At 37.3% G+C, this 16,334-nt stretch overlaps 2 protein-coding genes across 6 annotated transcripts in view; both read left to right on the top strand.

Moving 5' to 3' along the window:
- LOC109009972 (deoxyhypusine synthase) overlaps positions 1–10,801 on the top strand; it is an 871,604-nt gene extending 860,803 nt beyond the window's left edge. The window contains exons 1-9 of one of the 5 annotated variants that reach the window (XM_018990659.2): positions 4,637–4,932; positions 7,019–7,084; positions 7,270–7,533; positions 7,632–7,799; positions 7,949–8,167; positions 9,347–9,433; positions 9,757–9,862; positions 9,947–10,182; positions 10,338–10,801. In XM_018990659.2, coding sequence (XP_018846204.1) covers positions 7,330–7,533; positions 7,632–7,799; positions 7,949–8,167; positions 9,347–9,433; positions 9,757–9,862; positions 9,947–10,182; positions 10,338–10,421 — 1,104 coding nt within the window. In that variant the 5' untranslated portion in view covers positions 4,637–4,932; positions 7,019–7,084; positions 7,270–7,329 and the 3' untranslated portion in view covers positions 10,422–10,801. Of the gene's footprint in view, positions 1–4,636; positions 4,933–7,018; positions 7,085–7,269; positions 7,534–7,631; positions 7,800–7,948; positions 8,168–9,346; positions 9,434–9,756; positions 9,863–9,946; positions 10,183–10,337 lie in introns of those variants that run through there. The other 4 variants (XM_018990664.2, XM_035695338.1, XM_035695339.1 and 1 more) reach the window with 4 other exon arrangements.
- Positions 235–7,281, top strand: LOC109010002 (40S ribosomal protein S15a-5-like). The gene is made up of 6 exons (XM_035691163.1): positions 235–328; positions 736–752; positions 852–911; positions 1,397–1,573; positions 7,019–7,084; positions 7,270–7,281. Exons 1-6 carry the CDS (start codon positions 235–237, stop codon positions 7,279–7,281), a joined length of 426 nt encoding a protein of 141 aa, XP_035547056.1.
- Positions 10,802–16,334: the final 5,533 nt, after the last annotated feature.

Raw genomic sequence — 16,334 nt, 5'->3', positions numbered from 1 at the left:
GAATTAACCACCGTGTTTACACGCTCTTCTAAATGCGCGTGCTGTGTGTAATGGCTAGAACTTTTTAAAAACTGTCCCTGATTTTCACATATATACCCAAAATACCACTGTAAGTTCAATTTCACCGCCGCCGCCAGTGGAGCTGTGGCCTTGGGGAGGGTGGGGGGGAGACTTCAGGATTCACGCACGGAGGGATCGATGGGGAGGAGGATACTGAACGAAGCGTTAAGAGCGATGGTGAATGCGGAGCGGAGAGGAAAAGCAACGGTGGAGTTGAAGCCCATATCCACTGTCATGTCTTCTTTTCTAAAGATCACGAAAGATCGAGGTAAAAGCTATTATGGTTTTGCTCTTTTTGATTGCACGATCTGAATTTTTATCTATTTTCATATAGTCAATAGTTTTATTCTTGTGGATCATTGGGTTTGCAATTCGTTTTCAATTCTCTAATTTGAGGAAAATTGTCGGGGTTTCATGGGTTTATCTATGCGACTTCAGCGCTTTTTCTTTTGCTTTTTCCTCTGGTATTTTTCTTTGTATGAGGTCGAATGGGAATTCCCTTATGGTAATGTAAATTTGGCCGTCGAGGAATTACACACACACACGCGCACACTTTTGAATATGAATTTTAGAGGATATTTGAGGGATCCCTTTTCAGTGTGTAGAATTTGAAGTCTATTGCTATTACATTTAACAGTCTTTTGCTCTTTCTTTTTTGCGGAACTGTTCTTGCAGTTCCTGGAGCCATTTATGTAAGGATTGGGTGTTGTGTTTTCTATGGACTTGTTATTAATCTTATATCAGGTACTCCTTCCTTTTTCTTATAAAAAAAAAATTTAATCTTATATCAGGGAGGACGGTTCTATTTCAGAGTTTATGCTTCTCGTCATGCTGGACAAATGGGCATCACTGTGAGCATAAAAATAAAAAGATAGGATGAAAAGGGTTCTCTTTAAATGTCAAGATTTTTAATTGGCTATCATAAATGAAGGTGGGTGATTTTCTTCATATGTTTTAACATTTGTTATTTTTAAGTGAAAAGTTGTCATATGTTTTAAGATTTTCCTTTGGTAACTTGTAGATATTTGTTTGTTCTAAGGGCCCCAGAAGGATTATTTCTGCATAAAATTTTCTTTATGCACAAACCTCTATTGGTCGTATCGGTTAAACATCTTTAGCTGCTTAGACAAGGCCAGGCATTTGCTAATAGTTCTGTCACTTACATGCCTAGGGAAAGACACTTCGGAAGTTAATTTGAACCATCGTTTTCTAAACAAGAAAGCTCTGCAACTCACTTGGTTTGGAGCTGCTGCTCTAGATGAGCATTTTCTATGATTTTGCTGGAGCAAGGACAACGTATTCTACTTGTTTCTCTCTTTCAAGTTTTGAAAGGCAGGTTTGGTATACTTCAGGGTACATCAAGAATTTTCAGGTCTATGATCCACATAGGGTGGGGAGGATAACAGTTGAACTGCAAGGCATGATTAATGATTGTCGGGCACTCACTTACAGGCAGGATATCAAGGCAAGGGATATCGAAGGGTACAGAGTGCGAATGCTTCCAACACATCAGGTTTGTTAACATCGATAGTCGAGAATCTCTCATTAGCCCTTATATCATGGAAAAGGCTTGGGGAAGAAGGGCTTTTCAATATACTTTGTTTATAGGATCTTGTTTTCCAAAGGATGAACGTTACTTTCTTCAAACTCATCTCATAATTACCTCTCTCTCGCTCTCTCTACGTTCGGTGGGGTTATGTTGTAATCACAACACCAGATGGTGTTTTGGATCATGAAGATGCTATTAAAAGGAATGTGGGTGGACAGGTTCTGGGTTATTTCCATTAGACCCAAACCTTGTCTATTTCAATAGCTTGCCATGGAGAGATGGAAAGAGTTGCTCCATATCTAACAGCTTGCCTACGCAGGCAAGAATTGTTTGTTATCTTCCTTCTAATTCAGTCTATCTAAATTTTTTATGTACCGATGAAGGAGATGGACAAACTTCTGTTTCTTCCTCTTCCTAAGTTTGTTGTTTGTTCAGTTATGGAACTAGGACATATCAAATTAGATCTATGCAGAACATTTGGTCTTATTGTTTCAGAAAATATTTCTTAATTTGACAGTTCATATATGCTAAAGCTGTAATCTATTCTCAATTTATGATTGTACTTTATATGGTTTGCATCCAAATGGTTTTCACTGCTAGATCAATCAACCCAGTAATATCTCTTGCGAAGGTCATTTATCTGTTCACATTTTATTTAATGTTTATTCAGCCAGTCACTGTTGAGGGATGTGATCCTTATCACTGTTGGTTTGTGTCATAAACCCCATTGTTGGATTGTCGGTTTCATTTGGAGAAGAGATTGCCTGGGTTACTGTGACTGCCGCATGAGATGGTTAACTTGAAACCATGGCCCCAAGAGGGAGGGAAGCCAATGCAAAAAGAGAAGGAAAGACAAACTAATTGATGGCACTCTGTAAAAGATGCAGTGGTTGTTCAAAATACTTGAATTCTAGGGCCTGCTTTCCATTGATTCACGCATTCATGATCCTTTTTTAAAGAAAAAGTAGCAGTTTAAGGCAAACCAGATTCTTGTCGAGACCTTCGCTAACCTGGTAGGTCTGGGTGTCAAATTCATCTTAACTTATTTCAACTAATTATTGATTGGATCTATTATTTTTTCAACTTTTCATAAAAAGTTAAAACATTTTTTTTATAAGTTTTAAATATTTGTGTTTAGTTAAACATATGTAAATTTTCAACATATTTTTTGAAAAGGAAACTCTTCGACGGATTATCTTGCAAAAATTGGAGCGGAAGGCTTGTCGAGTCACTGGGTTTTTTATGAGGATATTCTTAATACATCTCAAACATATCTCAATAGGATTTACATAATACTATTATTCTCAAATTATCTGAAATTACTTCAGGACCCAAACACAGCCTAAAGGTTCTACTAAAGTTATGCCAACATGGTTCGCTTGCTTTTTGTCAAAGAAAACCGTTATTTTTTTTTATCTTAAATTTTATCGTTTTTAATTGTGTTATATTTGAAGTAACTGTTCATTTAGTAGTTTATAAGTTATTTAAAATGTGTTATATTAATCCGTATAATTAGAAAAGTAAAAAAATTAGGGATAAAAAATAATGGTCACGACGGAGAGAGTTGGACTTGGCCAAATTACTCCATCCATGCCTACGGCAAATCTGTTTTTGAAAGAAAAAAGAAGAGTTTCAACTCCAATAATTACAAAATAGATACTGTAATTTAGGGAGGTTTGGATAGTGAGTTGAAATAAAAATTTAAAATTGAATAAAATAATATTAAAATATTAATTTTTAAAATTATTATTGTTTTAAGATTTGAAAAAGTTAGACTGTTTATTGTATTTTGTGTGAGAATTTAAAAAAATTATAATAATTAAATGAGATGAAATGAGTTGACTATTGAGTGATTTATTGTACCCAAACCTAATTTGAGTGTCCGAAAGTGGTGACTGGCATGTGACAGAACAATATATTTCTCTATTTTTTAAGAGTAATGATATATATCATACCACTATCTCACTTTCATCCCACCATGTAAGATGCGACATATTTATTACCATTAAATGATAAAGAATCATTTAACAAAGAATCATCTAATAGTGATAACTATATCACATATTGTATAATGAGATGAAAATATAAGGGTGGTGTAGTGTATAAAATTCTTATTTGAGAAAACTTGGAGACCAGATGGTCTGGTCTCTGGCCATAACTAGCCCTCCAATCCCATTCCGCCACATCAGCATGTTATCTGACTAACTATGCACTTGACTATACCAGATCTCATCCTTTACCCAAACTCACCACTCGTCCGTGCATCAGGCTTTGTAGACTTTATTTTTAAATTTTAAAAGATTTACATGTCAAAAAAGAGTTCCACTCATTTTTCAAAATTTTAAAATAAAACTTCAACTTTTTTTGCAATTATAAAAAGCAATATCATTCACTTTTCAAAATTTTAAAACCTAATCTTTTACCTTTTTTATATGACAAAAGGAGCATTATTTACTTTTTAAAAATTTCAAACAAAAGCATCTATATTTTATATATGTCAAAAAGAACATCAATCACTTTTCAAAATTTTCAAACAAAATATGCATATGTAAAATATGATAATCAATCATCTTTCAAAAATTTAAAATTCAAACTTGTACTCATATCATGTGCATGTGAAAAATAACAATCAATCATTTTTTAAAAATTCAAATATCAAACTTTTAATTTCAAATATGTTATGTTATACACATGTAGAAAATGTAATTTGATGTTTTATAGAAAAGAATTAAAGGTAGTTTGAACTCAAAACTTACTTCAACTCATCTTAATTCATTTTATCATTCTTATACAAAATATAATTAACAATACAATATTTTTATATTTTAAAATAATAATAATATTAAAAAATAATATTCTAATTATATTTTATTCTGCTATTAGAAAAATTAATTAGCTTCTTTTCATTTTATTGTATTACAAAATCTTTATCTTACGTGTAACCAGCCCGTTGGTGGGCTGTTTTTCGCCAAACAGCAGCGGCGCTGTTGCAAGGCGTTTCTCTTTTAATTTTTTTAATACTTGAAAAGTATATTGTTCAATCACGTGCTCCGGTCACCACTTAACAGGATCCATTTTAAAAAACTGATCATAATGAGGAGATAAAATCATTTTGGGCTCTCAGAAAAATAAAAATGATTATAGCCCAAAGGCCCATAATGATAAATGAATTAAAAAAAAGAAAGTCATTCGTGCTTACGAGGTGCCCTAACCACGCCGAGCTCTTCGCCAAAGGCGCCGACGGCAACATCAACCTCGACAGCAGGCCGATGCTCACTCCTCCAGTTTGGGAGTAAAAATTCAGAAAAACAACCACACACTCGGTAAGCACCTCTATCTCTCTCGGACGTTCTTGTATTGGTGTCTACTGAAACACACTCCAATAGCTGTGCTGATCTCCACTTCCGCCAGAATTCATGATCATTTCTATGACCGTATTTACTTTCTAAAAAATATTTCTATAACCGTATCTTCTTAGGGTTTGGAGGTTAACCCATATGGGTGTGATTGAACAATGGTGGTTTGTGCGTGAGCCGACGTTTTTATTTAGTGAAATTTCGGTTAAGGGAACCTGTTTTGATTCGGTTTGCAGGTAATACGGGCTATATAGTGTTTCTGTAGACTAATTCATGAGACCTTGTTGGAGTCTTAACGTGCGAGTTAAATATGGCGGGTTGTCTCGATGTGTTAGAATAAACAAAATGAAAAATGATAATGAGTATATAATGAATTCAAAAGTTAAATCTTGTAATGAAGTTAAGACTTAACAATGCCGCCCATAGAATTTTTTTTTTCTAAGTTGGTTTTAGCCGGAATATGCATGGGACAGTTGCAAATAGTTAATTTCACAAACTGTTTGACGCATTTGTCTTCTAACTTACGAATCACTTTGAACCTCGAAGCTTGTTGGATAGCGGGAATGCTTGGAAGCTAGTCTTGCATTTTTTTTTCTAGGAAGTCTTTAAATTGTCCGAGTAGGTTACATAAAGAATTTTGACCTATAAGTTGATTGACACGTTATTTTTCTTGATTATTTATTACCAGAAGGAATTGGTTCTGTGAGGCACCAAAGTAAACAATCACATTCCCAGTGTGGGATTAGGCTTTACAATAAAACTCGCCTATTCATGGGTCCACTAAAAGCCTTACACGGCTATTCATGTTGCAAGAAACAATCAGAGGGAAGCTTGATATTGACTGACCTTTTCAGGGTTAGCTCAAATGTGGATAGCGCTTTCTCTAGGTCATTACAAATGGCTTCAAATCCCATTTCCAACTAGGTGTGTAGTTTGAGCTGTGCCACACCTACAATGGAATAGCCTGTTGAGAACGTCATGGATTTCAGAGGGGAGATTGCAATACTGTGGATTGAGTATAAAAGGGTGATGGATGGGATCCCAAATTTCCCATGTGGGAGGGTTCTAGCCTTTCATAATGATTCCAAGGGGCTCTGATTGTAACATTGACTACTCATTTTGGAGTATAGGTTCATATGTGGCTCAGGCTTTCCTTGGGTCATTATATTTATGTTGTTTTAATTAGCACAAGCTTAGGACCGTTTTCATCTCGGGTTATTACAAAAGATTAAGTTCTTCATATATGTTGTGTAGTGGCATGTGTTGTAACTCTTAAAATTTTGGGTTTTTAATTATTATAGAAGGATTTTAAAATTGATTAGGGGCTATGTGGATTTGTTGAAGGGAGTCATTTTTTTTAATAAGTAGGAAGAATCTCATTAAAAAGCACAAAAGGTTCAATCCAAGTACAACGAGAGAATGGTGAATGTTTGATTATTGGACTTAGTTAAGTTGTAAATATCTCTTATTATAGATTGATCTATTTTAAAGCCATGAAGGTGGATTTGAACATGGTATAGATGTTGATGATGTGTCAATTTTGACTGAGGTCCAAAGTGACTACTTTGCAATTTCAAGGAACATTTGCATTTGGATCAGTGTTGATGAAAGTGTAAGGCACACTTAAGCGCAAAGCGTAAGTATGCACTTGATTGAAGTAAAGCGCACATTTTTTAAAATGATGTATAATAAAGACAATCCATAAAATACAGTAATGTGTGTTGATTGAAGTATATTGTTTGGGAACTTACATGGCTCACAATATGTTTTCTCGGAATAATTTTATAATTAAAGTGACCTCTCCAAAAGAATTTAATAGTTAAATAGTCATTTTTTCCATCCCATTAATTTTGTTAATTAGTGCGCATTGTAACTCACCGTATGCTTTTCACGCTTTTTGAATGAGTAAGGGATTCTTCTAGTCCAAGTCTACAGCTAGAGAGTCCTCTGCGTTTGAATTGGTTAGAGATTCTTTGAGTCTTGGAGATCTTTTTAGTAGATTTTATTTGAAATTTTCTTTAAAATTTTATTGACTATTTGATTTTTAAATAAGGTTTATGAATTAGCAAGGGGTTCTTCAGCTCCAATTCTACAGCCAGAGTCCTCTGAGTTCAAGCTGGTTAGAGATTCCTTGAGTCTCGGAGATTTTTTTAGTTGCTTTTATTTGAAGTTTTCCTTAATATTTTATTGACAATTGGATTTTTAAATAAGGTTTACAGTGCTCTGACACAATATCTGAGAATTGAATTTTCAAACATTGATTTGGAAATTTTGTAATTTTTTCTTGTGAATATTTGTAAACAGGGGAAGGGCTAGTTTTAGCTGCAATTCTATCCTTTTGAGGTTTGGGACATTACATAAATAATGGGGGAAGCGAGGAAGGATGTTCTAGCATCTGTGCATTCCACGGTTTTCAAGGAGTCTGAAAATCTGGAAGGGAGTTGTGTTAAGATTGAGGGTTATGATTTCAATCAAGGAGTGGACTACTCTCAGATTCTTAGGTCCATGGTCACCACGGGGTTTCAAGCCTCCAATTTGGGAGATGCCATCGAAGTCATTAATCAAATGGTTAGTTTTTTTTAAACAGATACTACATGGTTGATATGAAATCTACTCAAATATTACAAAGTTTTATTTTATTAAAGATATTTTGAATTGGATTGAAGCTAGATTGGAGGCTTGCTGATGAGATTGTAACAGACGATTGCAGTGAGGAAGAGAGGGATCTGTCATACAGAAAGTCCGTGAGATGCAAAGTTTTTCTGGGTTTTACATCAAATCTTATATCTTCTGGTGTGAGGGATGTCGTTCGCTATCTTGTCGAGCATCATATGGTAAGTATACCTGGAAGGCTCTTTCATTATAAGTTTGATTTTCTTGGTTGCGAGGTATTAAAAGGATTTATATCAGTATCTCATCATATCTTTGTATTGTTTTCTTCTGTGTCAACTTTATCAATAGAAGTGTTCTCTTCTGATTGCAGGTTGATGTAGTGGTTACAACAACTGGTGGTATAGAAGAAGATCTTATAAAATGCCTTGCACCCACATATAAAGGTCAATTTTCTCTACCAGGAGCCTATTTACGCTCACAAGGGCTGAACCGCATTGGTAATTTGTTGGTTCCTAATAACAACTACTGCAAATTTGAGGACTGGATAATTCCAATTTTTGACCAGATGCTGAAGGAACAAATTGGAGAGGTAATTCTTTGAGGCTATTCTACTATGATTTGAGAATTTCAACTTAAATTCATTGGCTAGTTGTGACTTAAATTCATTTCTTTGTTGTTGCATAAAATTATCATATGATGTCTAAATGTATCATACTTGGATCTGGACTCTTGGGTTTGCTTCAAATCTGGCAGTCTCACATCTTTGGCGACTAAAAATATGAAGTTTTCAAAATGGATGTCACTACCTGATATCTAGCTCAAGAATATTTCTTGGTATGTAAATGAAAAAAGACGAAACTATTGCATAGGTTGTACTTTGTCAGTAATTACGGCACCAAAAAGTGGCTACAACAACATTGAAATGCTTGATGTTTTGTGGATCATTGCAAATTACGGTGGTTCATGTTATTTTGCTCAGCCACAGTCCCCTACCTACCCCAGGGCCCACAAGCAGGAAAAAGGGTTCAGAGTTGTCTATTCATATCGTATGAGTGCTGATACTTATGTTTTGGTCTGCCAGCCCATGTATGCTTTATAAAGGGGTGTAAGGAGTTCGGTCCGGACCGGAAAAACTGACCGGACCGAACTCCAGACCGGTCGGTCTCGGTTCCATAAATTGTGGACTGAAAAAATTTGGTCCGGTCCTAGGGTCTATAAATTTTGGACCGGACCGAACTCCTATATATATGTTTTAAAAATATTTTAAATAATTTAATATATTATTTTTATATAGTAATTATATAAGTTAATGATGTAATTTTCATCTAATTTATTATCATTGACCATATAAAATATTTTTTTAATGAGTTAGTTATATAATCCACATTAATAATTCAATTAATTTTAATTTAGTAATTTAAATAATTTTTTTTAATTAATTTATTTGGAAAAAAAAAGAAGAAAAAAATAAAAATTAATTAGACTGAACTGAACCGACCAACCAGACCGGACCGATAGCTACCGGTCCGGTCCCTATGGATATTTGGTCCGGTCAGGGGAAAAGGATGGGTCCATCACCCCCCCGGACCGGACCGGACCGATTTACACGCCTACTTTATATAAAGGATAAAAGTTTTAATATGTATTTTTCTTTTGTTCTTGCCTCTTGATGGAAAAGCCTTTTCTCACCCACTTTTTTGTTTATAATGTACTGCCCTATGTGAATGTTTCCAGAGCTTCCTTACCTTTTTCCTTTTTGGTTTCACAGAACGTATTGTGGACGCCATCTAGGCTGATTGCTCGCTTGGGAAAAGAAATTAATAACAAGAGTTCATACCTCTACTGGGCGTACAAGGCAGGTGCCCATGGCTTAATATTTTGCGAGGAGGCTTCTTTCCAATATTCATAGGCCCATTTTCATGCATGACAGAATTTGCAATCCAATTAGGAATGGCAACTCAAATTAAGTGAACAAAAGCTTTGTATGGAGGGGTTTTGGCTATTGTGTTTGGACTAAATGGAAACGTTGTAGTAATTTTTTTATGGCATTCTAGTAGGTGTTAGAACTCCAATTAGTGATGGAGCATTTTGCACTTGCTAATTTAAAGGGCCTCAACACAATGCTTCTTTATTGGTAATATTGACTGTGTTTTGCTTTTCCTTTTTGATTATTTCCAGAACAACATCCCAGTTTACTGCCCAGGCCTAACAGATGGCTCGCTAGGGGACATGTTGTACTTCCATTCCTTTCGCAGCCCAGGTCTGGTCGTCGACATTGTGCAAGGTATTTATATCAGTTTTCAATGCTGTTGCATGCTTGTATTTCAATAGTTGAGAAATGAAACTACAATTGTTAGATTTTGTACAGACATTAGAGCCATTAATGGTGAAGCTGTCCATGCAAGTCCTAGGAAGACTGGCATGATAATTCTTGGAGGGGGCCTTCCCAAACATCACATTTGCAATGCCAATATGATGCGAAATGGTGCAGATTATGCTGTCTTCATCAATACTGCACAAGAGTTTGACGGGAGTGACTCTGGCGCTCGTCCTGATGAGGCCGTATCGTGGGGGAAAATACGAGGTTCGGCTAAGACTGTTAAGGTATATCATTTTGTGTCTCATCATTTACTTTTGTTGCATTTCAGCTTTTCTTCTCACTCTTATTTTAATTTTCTACAAGCACAAACCTGTAGATGTTTGCTATCTTTCCTTGTACGCATGATTCTTATTCTTCCGCCTTTTGATTGAATGACCAGGTGCATTGTGATGCAACCATTGCTTTCCCTCTACTGGTTGCAGAGACCTTCGCCTCGAAGGAGAAAGAATTTCTTCAAGAATAAGGCTTGATAAAATTTGCCAAAGTGCAGATTCATTTATTGGTGCAAAATAACTGATCTTGACAGAACTCATAATTTGCTTGGGAAAAAAAAAAAGGATCCAGCCAGCAGTCTAAGACAGGCTATTTCTCATAGGCACTAACAACCCCTGAAATGGGTAACTTCCTTGATATGGGATTGGGAGGGGAGCTTGGAGAAGCGAATGCATACATATATATATGGGTAGGAGTGGTCATTGAATTTCTGATTGTTTTCCCCTGTAACTTTTCTGATTGCGATTGTTCACCAAAATCTTGAAACTGAGTGAGCTTGCCTGCTAGCAGGCAATTGTAGTCATGTTTGGCCGTTTTTGCACCTGAAAATTGAGCTTATATTTTCCTCCATTTATGCACCATATATGTGAATGCTAAGTTAGATGACCATACTTTCTTCAGTAAAATCAAAGATAAGAGTAGCAATGGCACTCTTGGGCATCGCTGGACTGTTGATCAAAATGTATCAATTAAATTATGCATTCTGAGAAAGATCAGTGTTGCTTTTGGTAAGAGAGAAATTTAGAACTTTAATAGTAGCTTAACTTTAAGAACAACGGATTCAAATCCGCTGCGTGGAGGAAAGAAGAGAAAAACTGAAAGTATTCAAATTCCCAAACTTGTAGTGATCATCTCTGCGCCTCCCATTCTATTTATTTTTCCCTCCTCTTCCTCCCTTTTCATCTGCATTCATTTCTCTTGTCCTTGTCTCCAACTTTTGCCTATTAGATATGAAAAATGCTAACGTCAGGCATACTTGGGGCCTCCCCGTGCACGGCGTCCACCATGTATTACTGAAACTTAGCGTTTCATAATCAATCCCTCAATCGAGTTTCTCACCAATACAACCTCATGAAACAGTGTGTTTCAATAAAGATAAAAAAAACTAGCCCTTTGCACCTCCAGCTCCCTTCCATCTATGCGAAGAACCTCCATTTTCCTATACCGATTACAAAACCCTAAGCCCTCTGATGAATCTTGCGTCCCTCTCAAGATACATACACTGTTGCTAGTACAAGTTGTACAACCCATCTTCGTCAACGTCGAAAATGCTGATTGCTACAAAAGTAAGCGCAAGAAAAACAGAGCTTCAAAAGGTCTCCCTTTTTAACCACTATTCCCTCCACCCATTTTCAACTCCCTTTTAACTACTACGGGTTCTGCAACTTTCTCTACCTACTTTCACTTCACTTTTGTCAGTTTGTGATTTTTTTTTTTATTATATTTTTTGGTTTCTAGGATATTTACTTTTGTAGAAAAATTTAGCTGAAACATGCGATTGTTTGGAAGGAGCTACACCGATCTACGGAGAAGAAATCGCAAAATGGGAGAAGAGATCGTAAAAGGGGAAAAATAAGCTTTTCTCTTCCGCCATTCTCTCTCTTTTCTTCTTCAATTTTTTTTAATAAGATAATGTCTAACGGGCAAAATGCCAGCGTCGTGCACGTACAGACACAATTTTTGCTTGTACGTAGCAGTTATCATTAGATATATCTGCTCTTGTTTGCTTCTTCCATGCACATGCACCCACCATAAAATTGATAATAGTGATTATAATTCTAGATCTTCCAAATAAAAGCTAGCAGTCGAGCAATTCCTAAGAAATAGTCTAGTCCTTTATTCACAGCAGTTCTTTCAATGAAGACGCTGCAATTTTTCCTCATAAATAGCACTGAGCAGCTTTTCTTAATAAATAAATAAGAAAAGAAAAACGAATGCAAGGGTTCTCTTTTGTTTGTGTAAATGTAAAGGAAATGTGAAAGGTGATTACATGTATGGTAAAAGGGACAGAAGTAATGATAAGTGCTAGATGAAATGGTAGAGATGAAAAATCAGAATTCCATTAGGGTTCTTTGAGGGAATCCCTTGACCTCCCAAACAATGCCAATTCTTAAAATATTCTAGATGATTCTTTTAGTGCCTTTTTGGTCTACATATCCACGCAGGGATAACCAATTGGTCTAATAGCAGTGCAACATGTGTAAAGTAGTAACTGAATTGTAAAACAAACAGTAAATAAAAGCAGTAAAACGACAGACTCTAAACAACAAGACTTTATTTAAGCTTGGGCCCAAACGACACCGTTGCTTGTTGGCTCTGAAACAGTGAGCTTCAGTTACTCTCCAAACGTTGCGTTGCGAGCTTCTTTACACATAATCCCTAACCGTTCATTTCCCACTTCGACAAACACTTCACTCGACACACTCTCCCATCATTCTGGTGCTCCCTTCATCTCCTTCCTCCCCCCATCCTTGTGAGAGGCCATAACAATCTCCCTCCCTTAAAGCACCTTGACCATAAGGTGTGGGTAAAGATCTCGTAATTTCTAAAGGGGCTCCTAGCTGTTGTTTTCGTGGGCGGCGCAGACCCATTTGATCAATACTTCTGTGGTGGCCCAATGGCCTAGTTTTTTGAGATGCCAGTCAACAATGGCTTTCGGCTTTAGCAAAACTTCTCATTCGGCGTTCACTGGCGACAACTTTGGTAAGGGGTAGATCTGGTCACCCAATTTCTGTTTTAAGAAAAAGACGTGGAAAATCGGGTGGATCCGCGAGGTTGCTGGTAGATCCAGCTTATAGGCCACCTTCCCCAGGCGTTGGATCACTTTAAAGGGCCTATAGAACCTTGGTGAAAGCTTGAGGTTCTATCGAGGAGCGATGGATTTTTGTTGGTAAGGCTGTAATCTGAGGTAAACCCAGTCCCTTTCGGCAAATTCTCTTTCAGTCATTCTTCTATTTGCATAAAGCCGTTTCATTCTTGGTTAAGATGTCTCTAAGTTTTGTTTGAGCAGTGCCTTGATTTGATCTTTTGTATGTAATAAGCTGTCCACTGCGTCATTTGATGAAGTGCCTGGTATGTAGGTGGTGAGTTTTGGAAGGTTATATCCATAGAGAGCTTCAAATGGTGATATCTTAGTTGATGTGTGATAGGAAGTGTTATACCAAAATTTTGCCATAGATAACCATTGGGCCCAACTCTTAGGCTTGGCCCCTGCGTAGCACCTGAGATATCCTTCCAAAGTTTTGTTAAGTGCCTCAGTCTGTCCATCTATTTTTGGGTGATAGGCTGATCTGTAGTTCAAGGTAGAGCCTTGTAACTCAAATAATGTTTTCCAAAAAGAGTTTAGGAAAATGGGGTCTCGATCTGAGACTATGGTCTTAGGGAGACCATGAAGCTTGAAAACCTCTTTGAAAAAAAAATTGGGCCACCCCAGCAGCTGTGTATGGGTGAGACAGAGCTACAAAGTGATCATATTTAGTCAATCGATCCACCACCACTAGTATCATACTAGCTCCCTATGAAACTGGCAAGCCTTCCACAAAGTTAAGGGAAATTGCCTCCTAAGCTTGTCTTGATATGGGGAGGGGCTACAGGAGACCTGGGGACAAAACAGTCTTAGTTTTGTTAACTTGGCAAACATCACACTCCCTTACTGCCTTCTTGATGTCTTTCTTTATTCCCTTAAAAAAAAAAAAATCCCCTTTTGCCCTTTTATAGGTTTTAAGAAAACCTAAGTATCCAGCATGAGGGTCTTCATGTAGAAATTTTAGAACCTTGCCCTTGAAGGCAGATTGTGGATCCACAATTATTCATCATTTTTTTAATATCAACCCTTGCTGAAGGTAGTAGCCCTTAGGTACATCCTGGTTTATCTGAAACTTGGTCAAGAGCTCTTGCAGCTCAAGTGAGGTGGCATAGCTATTCTTGAGCTCATCAATCCATATGGGTGTAGGGAAAGTAATAACTGCCAGAGACTCTTATGTGATCTGATCAGACTCATGGTTTCTGGATAGGGCATCTGCCACTTTGTTTTCTTTCCCTCTTTTGTACTCAATGCTGAAATCATAACCCATGAGTTTAGTAACCCATTTTTGTTGGGCAACAGTGCCCACTTTTTGCTCCAATAGAAACTTTAAGGCCTGCTGGTCAGTTTTAACAGTTGAAGGCTTGGCCTAATAAATAGGGCCTCCATTTTTGAACTGTCGTGACAAAGGTTAAGAGTTCCTTCTCGTATATAGATAGGGCTAAAGCCCTCCCCTTCAAAGTCTTGCTTAAAAAAGCTATTGGTTGCCCCCCTTCATTAGGACAACCCTTATGCCCCCACCATTTGCATCACATTCTAGAGTGAAAGTCTATGAAAAATCTGGCAGCCTCAATACTGGTAGTGACGTCACTGCAAATTTAAGTTCTTGAAAGGCCTTAGCAGCCCTGTCATTTAGTACAAATGAGTTAATTTTTAACAGTTCAGTGAGTGGTAATGCAATAAGCCCATATCCTTTGATGAACTTGCGGTAATAACATGTTAGACCCAAGAATCCCCTCAAGGATTTAGTGTTCTTAGGCACTGGCCAATCCAAATGGCTGCCACCTTCTAGGGGTCAGCCTTAACCCCCTCGCCAGTCACAATGTGTCCCAAATACTCAACATTAGTATCTACTAGTTGTAAAATGAGTCCCTTCCCCTTGTCAAATATATTCAACAAAAACTTATCCTCTTCATCAGCAAAAGTAGTTTCACTTAGCTGCATTCCCCTCAACCCTACCATTTTACTCTTCCACTGGAATTTCATATTTAGACTTGAAAAGTCCCATGTAATGGGTCCTAATCCCTTCAGCCATTGTACTCCCAATACGTCATCACAACTAGCTAATGATAACACATGAAATGAGGGACAGAAACTGGTACCTTGTATGGTTGTTACAACACTGCTGCAACTGCCTTTACTTTGCAAGATCTCCCTGTTTGCCACCTTGACCTTGAGTTGTCTAGACCCATCCATAGGCAAGTTGTTTTTTGACATAATTGAAGGATCGATGAAGTTGTGAGTACTTCCTGAATCCACCAAAATGACCACCATAGAAGTGCCAATTTTTCCCCATAACCTCATTGTATTAGGGCAGGGAGTACCACTTAAGGCATTGATTGAAATTTCTAGGTTGTTCTCTAGCACATGGTTAGACCCATTTTCTTTTGAATAATTTGAATCATAAAAACCTCATCTCCCTTCTCTACAAATTTATCCTCTGTACCCTGAAGGAAATAGATCTTAGGAGACTTACATATATGAGAGGGGTTCCACTTCTCCTCACAGTGGTAATACAACCCTTTCTTCTTTTTTCCATCCATTTGCATAGAGTAAATTTTTTTGGTAGGTACTGCTAGTTTATTTACTCTGTTATATGCTTCACCCGAGGATCCCCCTTGACCACCAATGAATGTTGATGTACTGCCCTTGTCCCCCCATGTTCTTGATGTCCTTCTTGAGCTAATCATCTATTCTTCTTGAATCCTTGCGAGGCCAAATATTGCATTCAAGTTTACATGATTGAACATGCGAAGGGGAAGCCTAATCTCATCTTTGAGGCCATTGAGGAAGTAGCTTTGCTTGGTCGAAGTCTTTTCAGCCTATTGGATAGAGCTTCAAACCTGCCTTTGTAATCTACTACTGTAGTGGTTTGTTTCAACCTTGTGATGGCCTCTATGGGGTCATCATAAGCTGTGGAGCCAAATCTTAGTTGAATGGCTTGTGTGAAAGTCTACCAGCGTGTGAATTGGCCAATATCGACAGCATCTTGATACCAAATGAGGGCCTCACCATTCATGTGGGAGGAAGCCATGAGGAGCCTTTGAGGAGTAGGTGTTTGATAAAAGTCAAAATAGTGTGAAGCCTTGAAGATCCACTCCGTTAGGTCCTCTCTATCAAAGTGAGGAAAATCCAACTTAATTCCTCTAAGCAGTGCCTGCGATTATCAAGATGTTCCTGTTCTACTTCCAAGTATGGATCTCTGGTAACAAGTTGATTCTGGATCTGATTTTGGGTAGCCATCATGGTGCGCATCATATCATTCATTTGGCGCATTTGATCCCACAGCTCCTGAACACT

The sequence above is a fragment of the Juglans regia genome, chromosome 1 (genome assembly GCF_001411555.2).
Source record: "Juglans regia cultivar Chandler chromosome 1, Walnut 2.0, whole genome shotgun sequence".
In the NCBI taxonomy this organism is placed as follows: Eukaryota; Viridiplantae; Streptophyta; class Magnoliopsida; order Fagales; family Juglandaceae; genus Juglans; species Juglans regia.
Note: the sequence above shows the minus strand (reverse complement) of the source record. Positions and strands in the feature narration are given on the sequence as shown.

Bases quoted from the DNA above. Each gene is read 5' to 3' on its own strand.
- LOC109010002 (XM_035691163.1), top strand. From the start codon at position 235: ATGGTGAATGCGGAGCGGAGAGGAAAAGCAACGGTGGAGTTGAAGCCC. The intron at 912-1,396 runs GTGAGCATAAAA...TTTGAAAGGCAG, and splicing joins CTGGACAAATGGGCATCACT to GTTTGGTATACTTCAGGGTA. The intron at 1,574-7,018 runs GTTTGTTAACAT...TTTTTAAATAAG, and splicing joins GAATGCTTCCAACACATCAG to GTTTATGAATTAGCAAGGGG.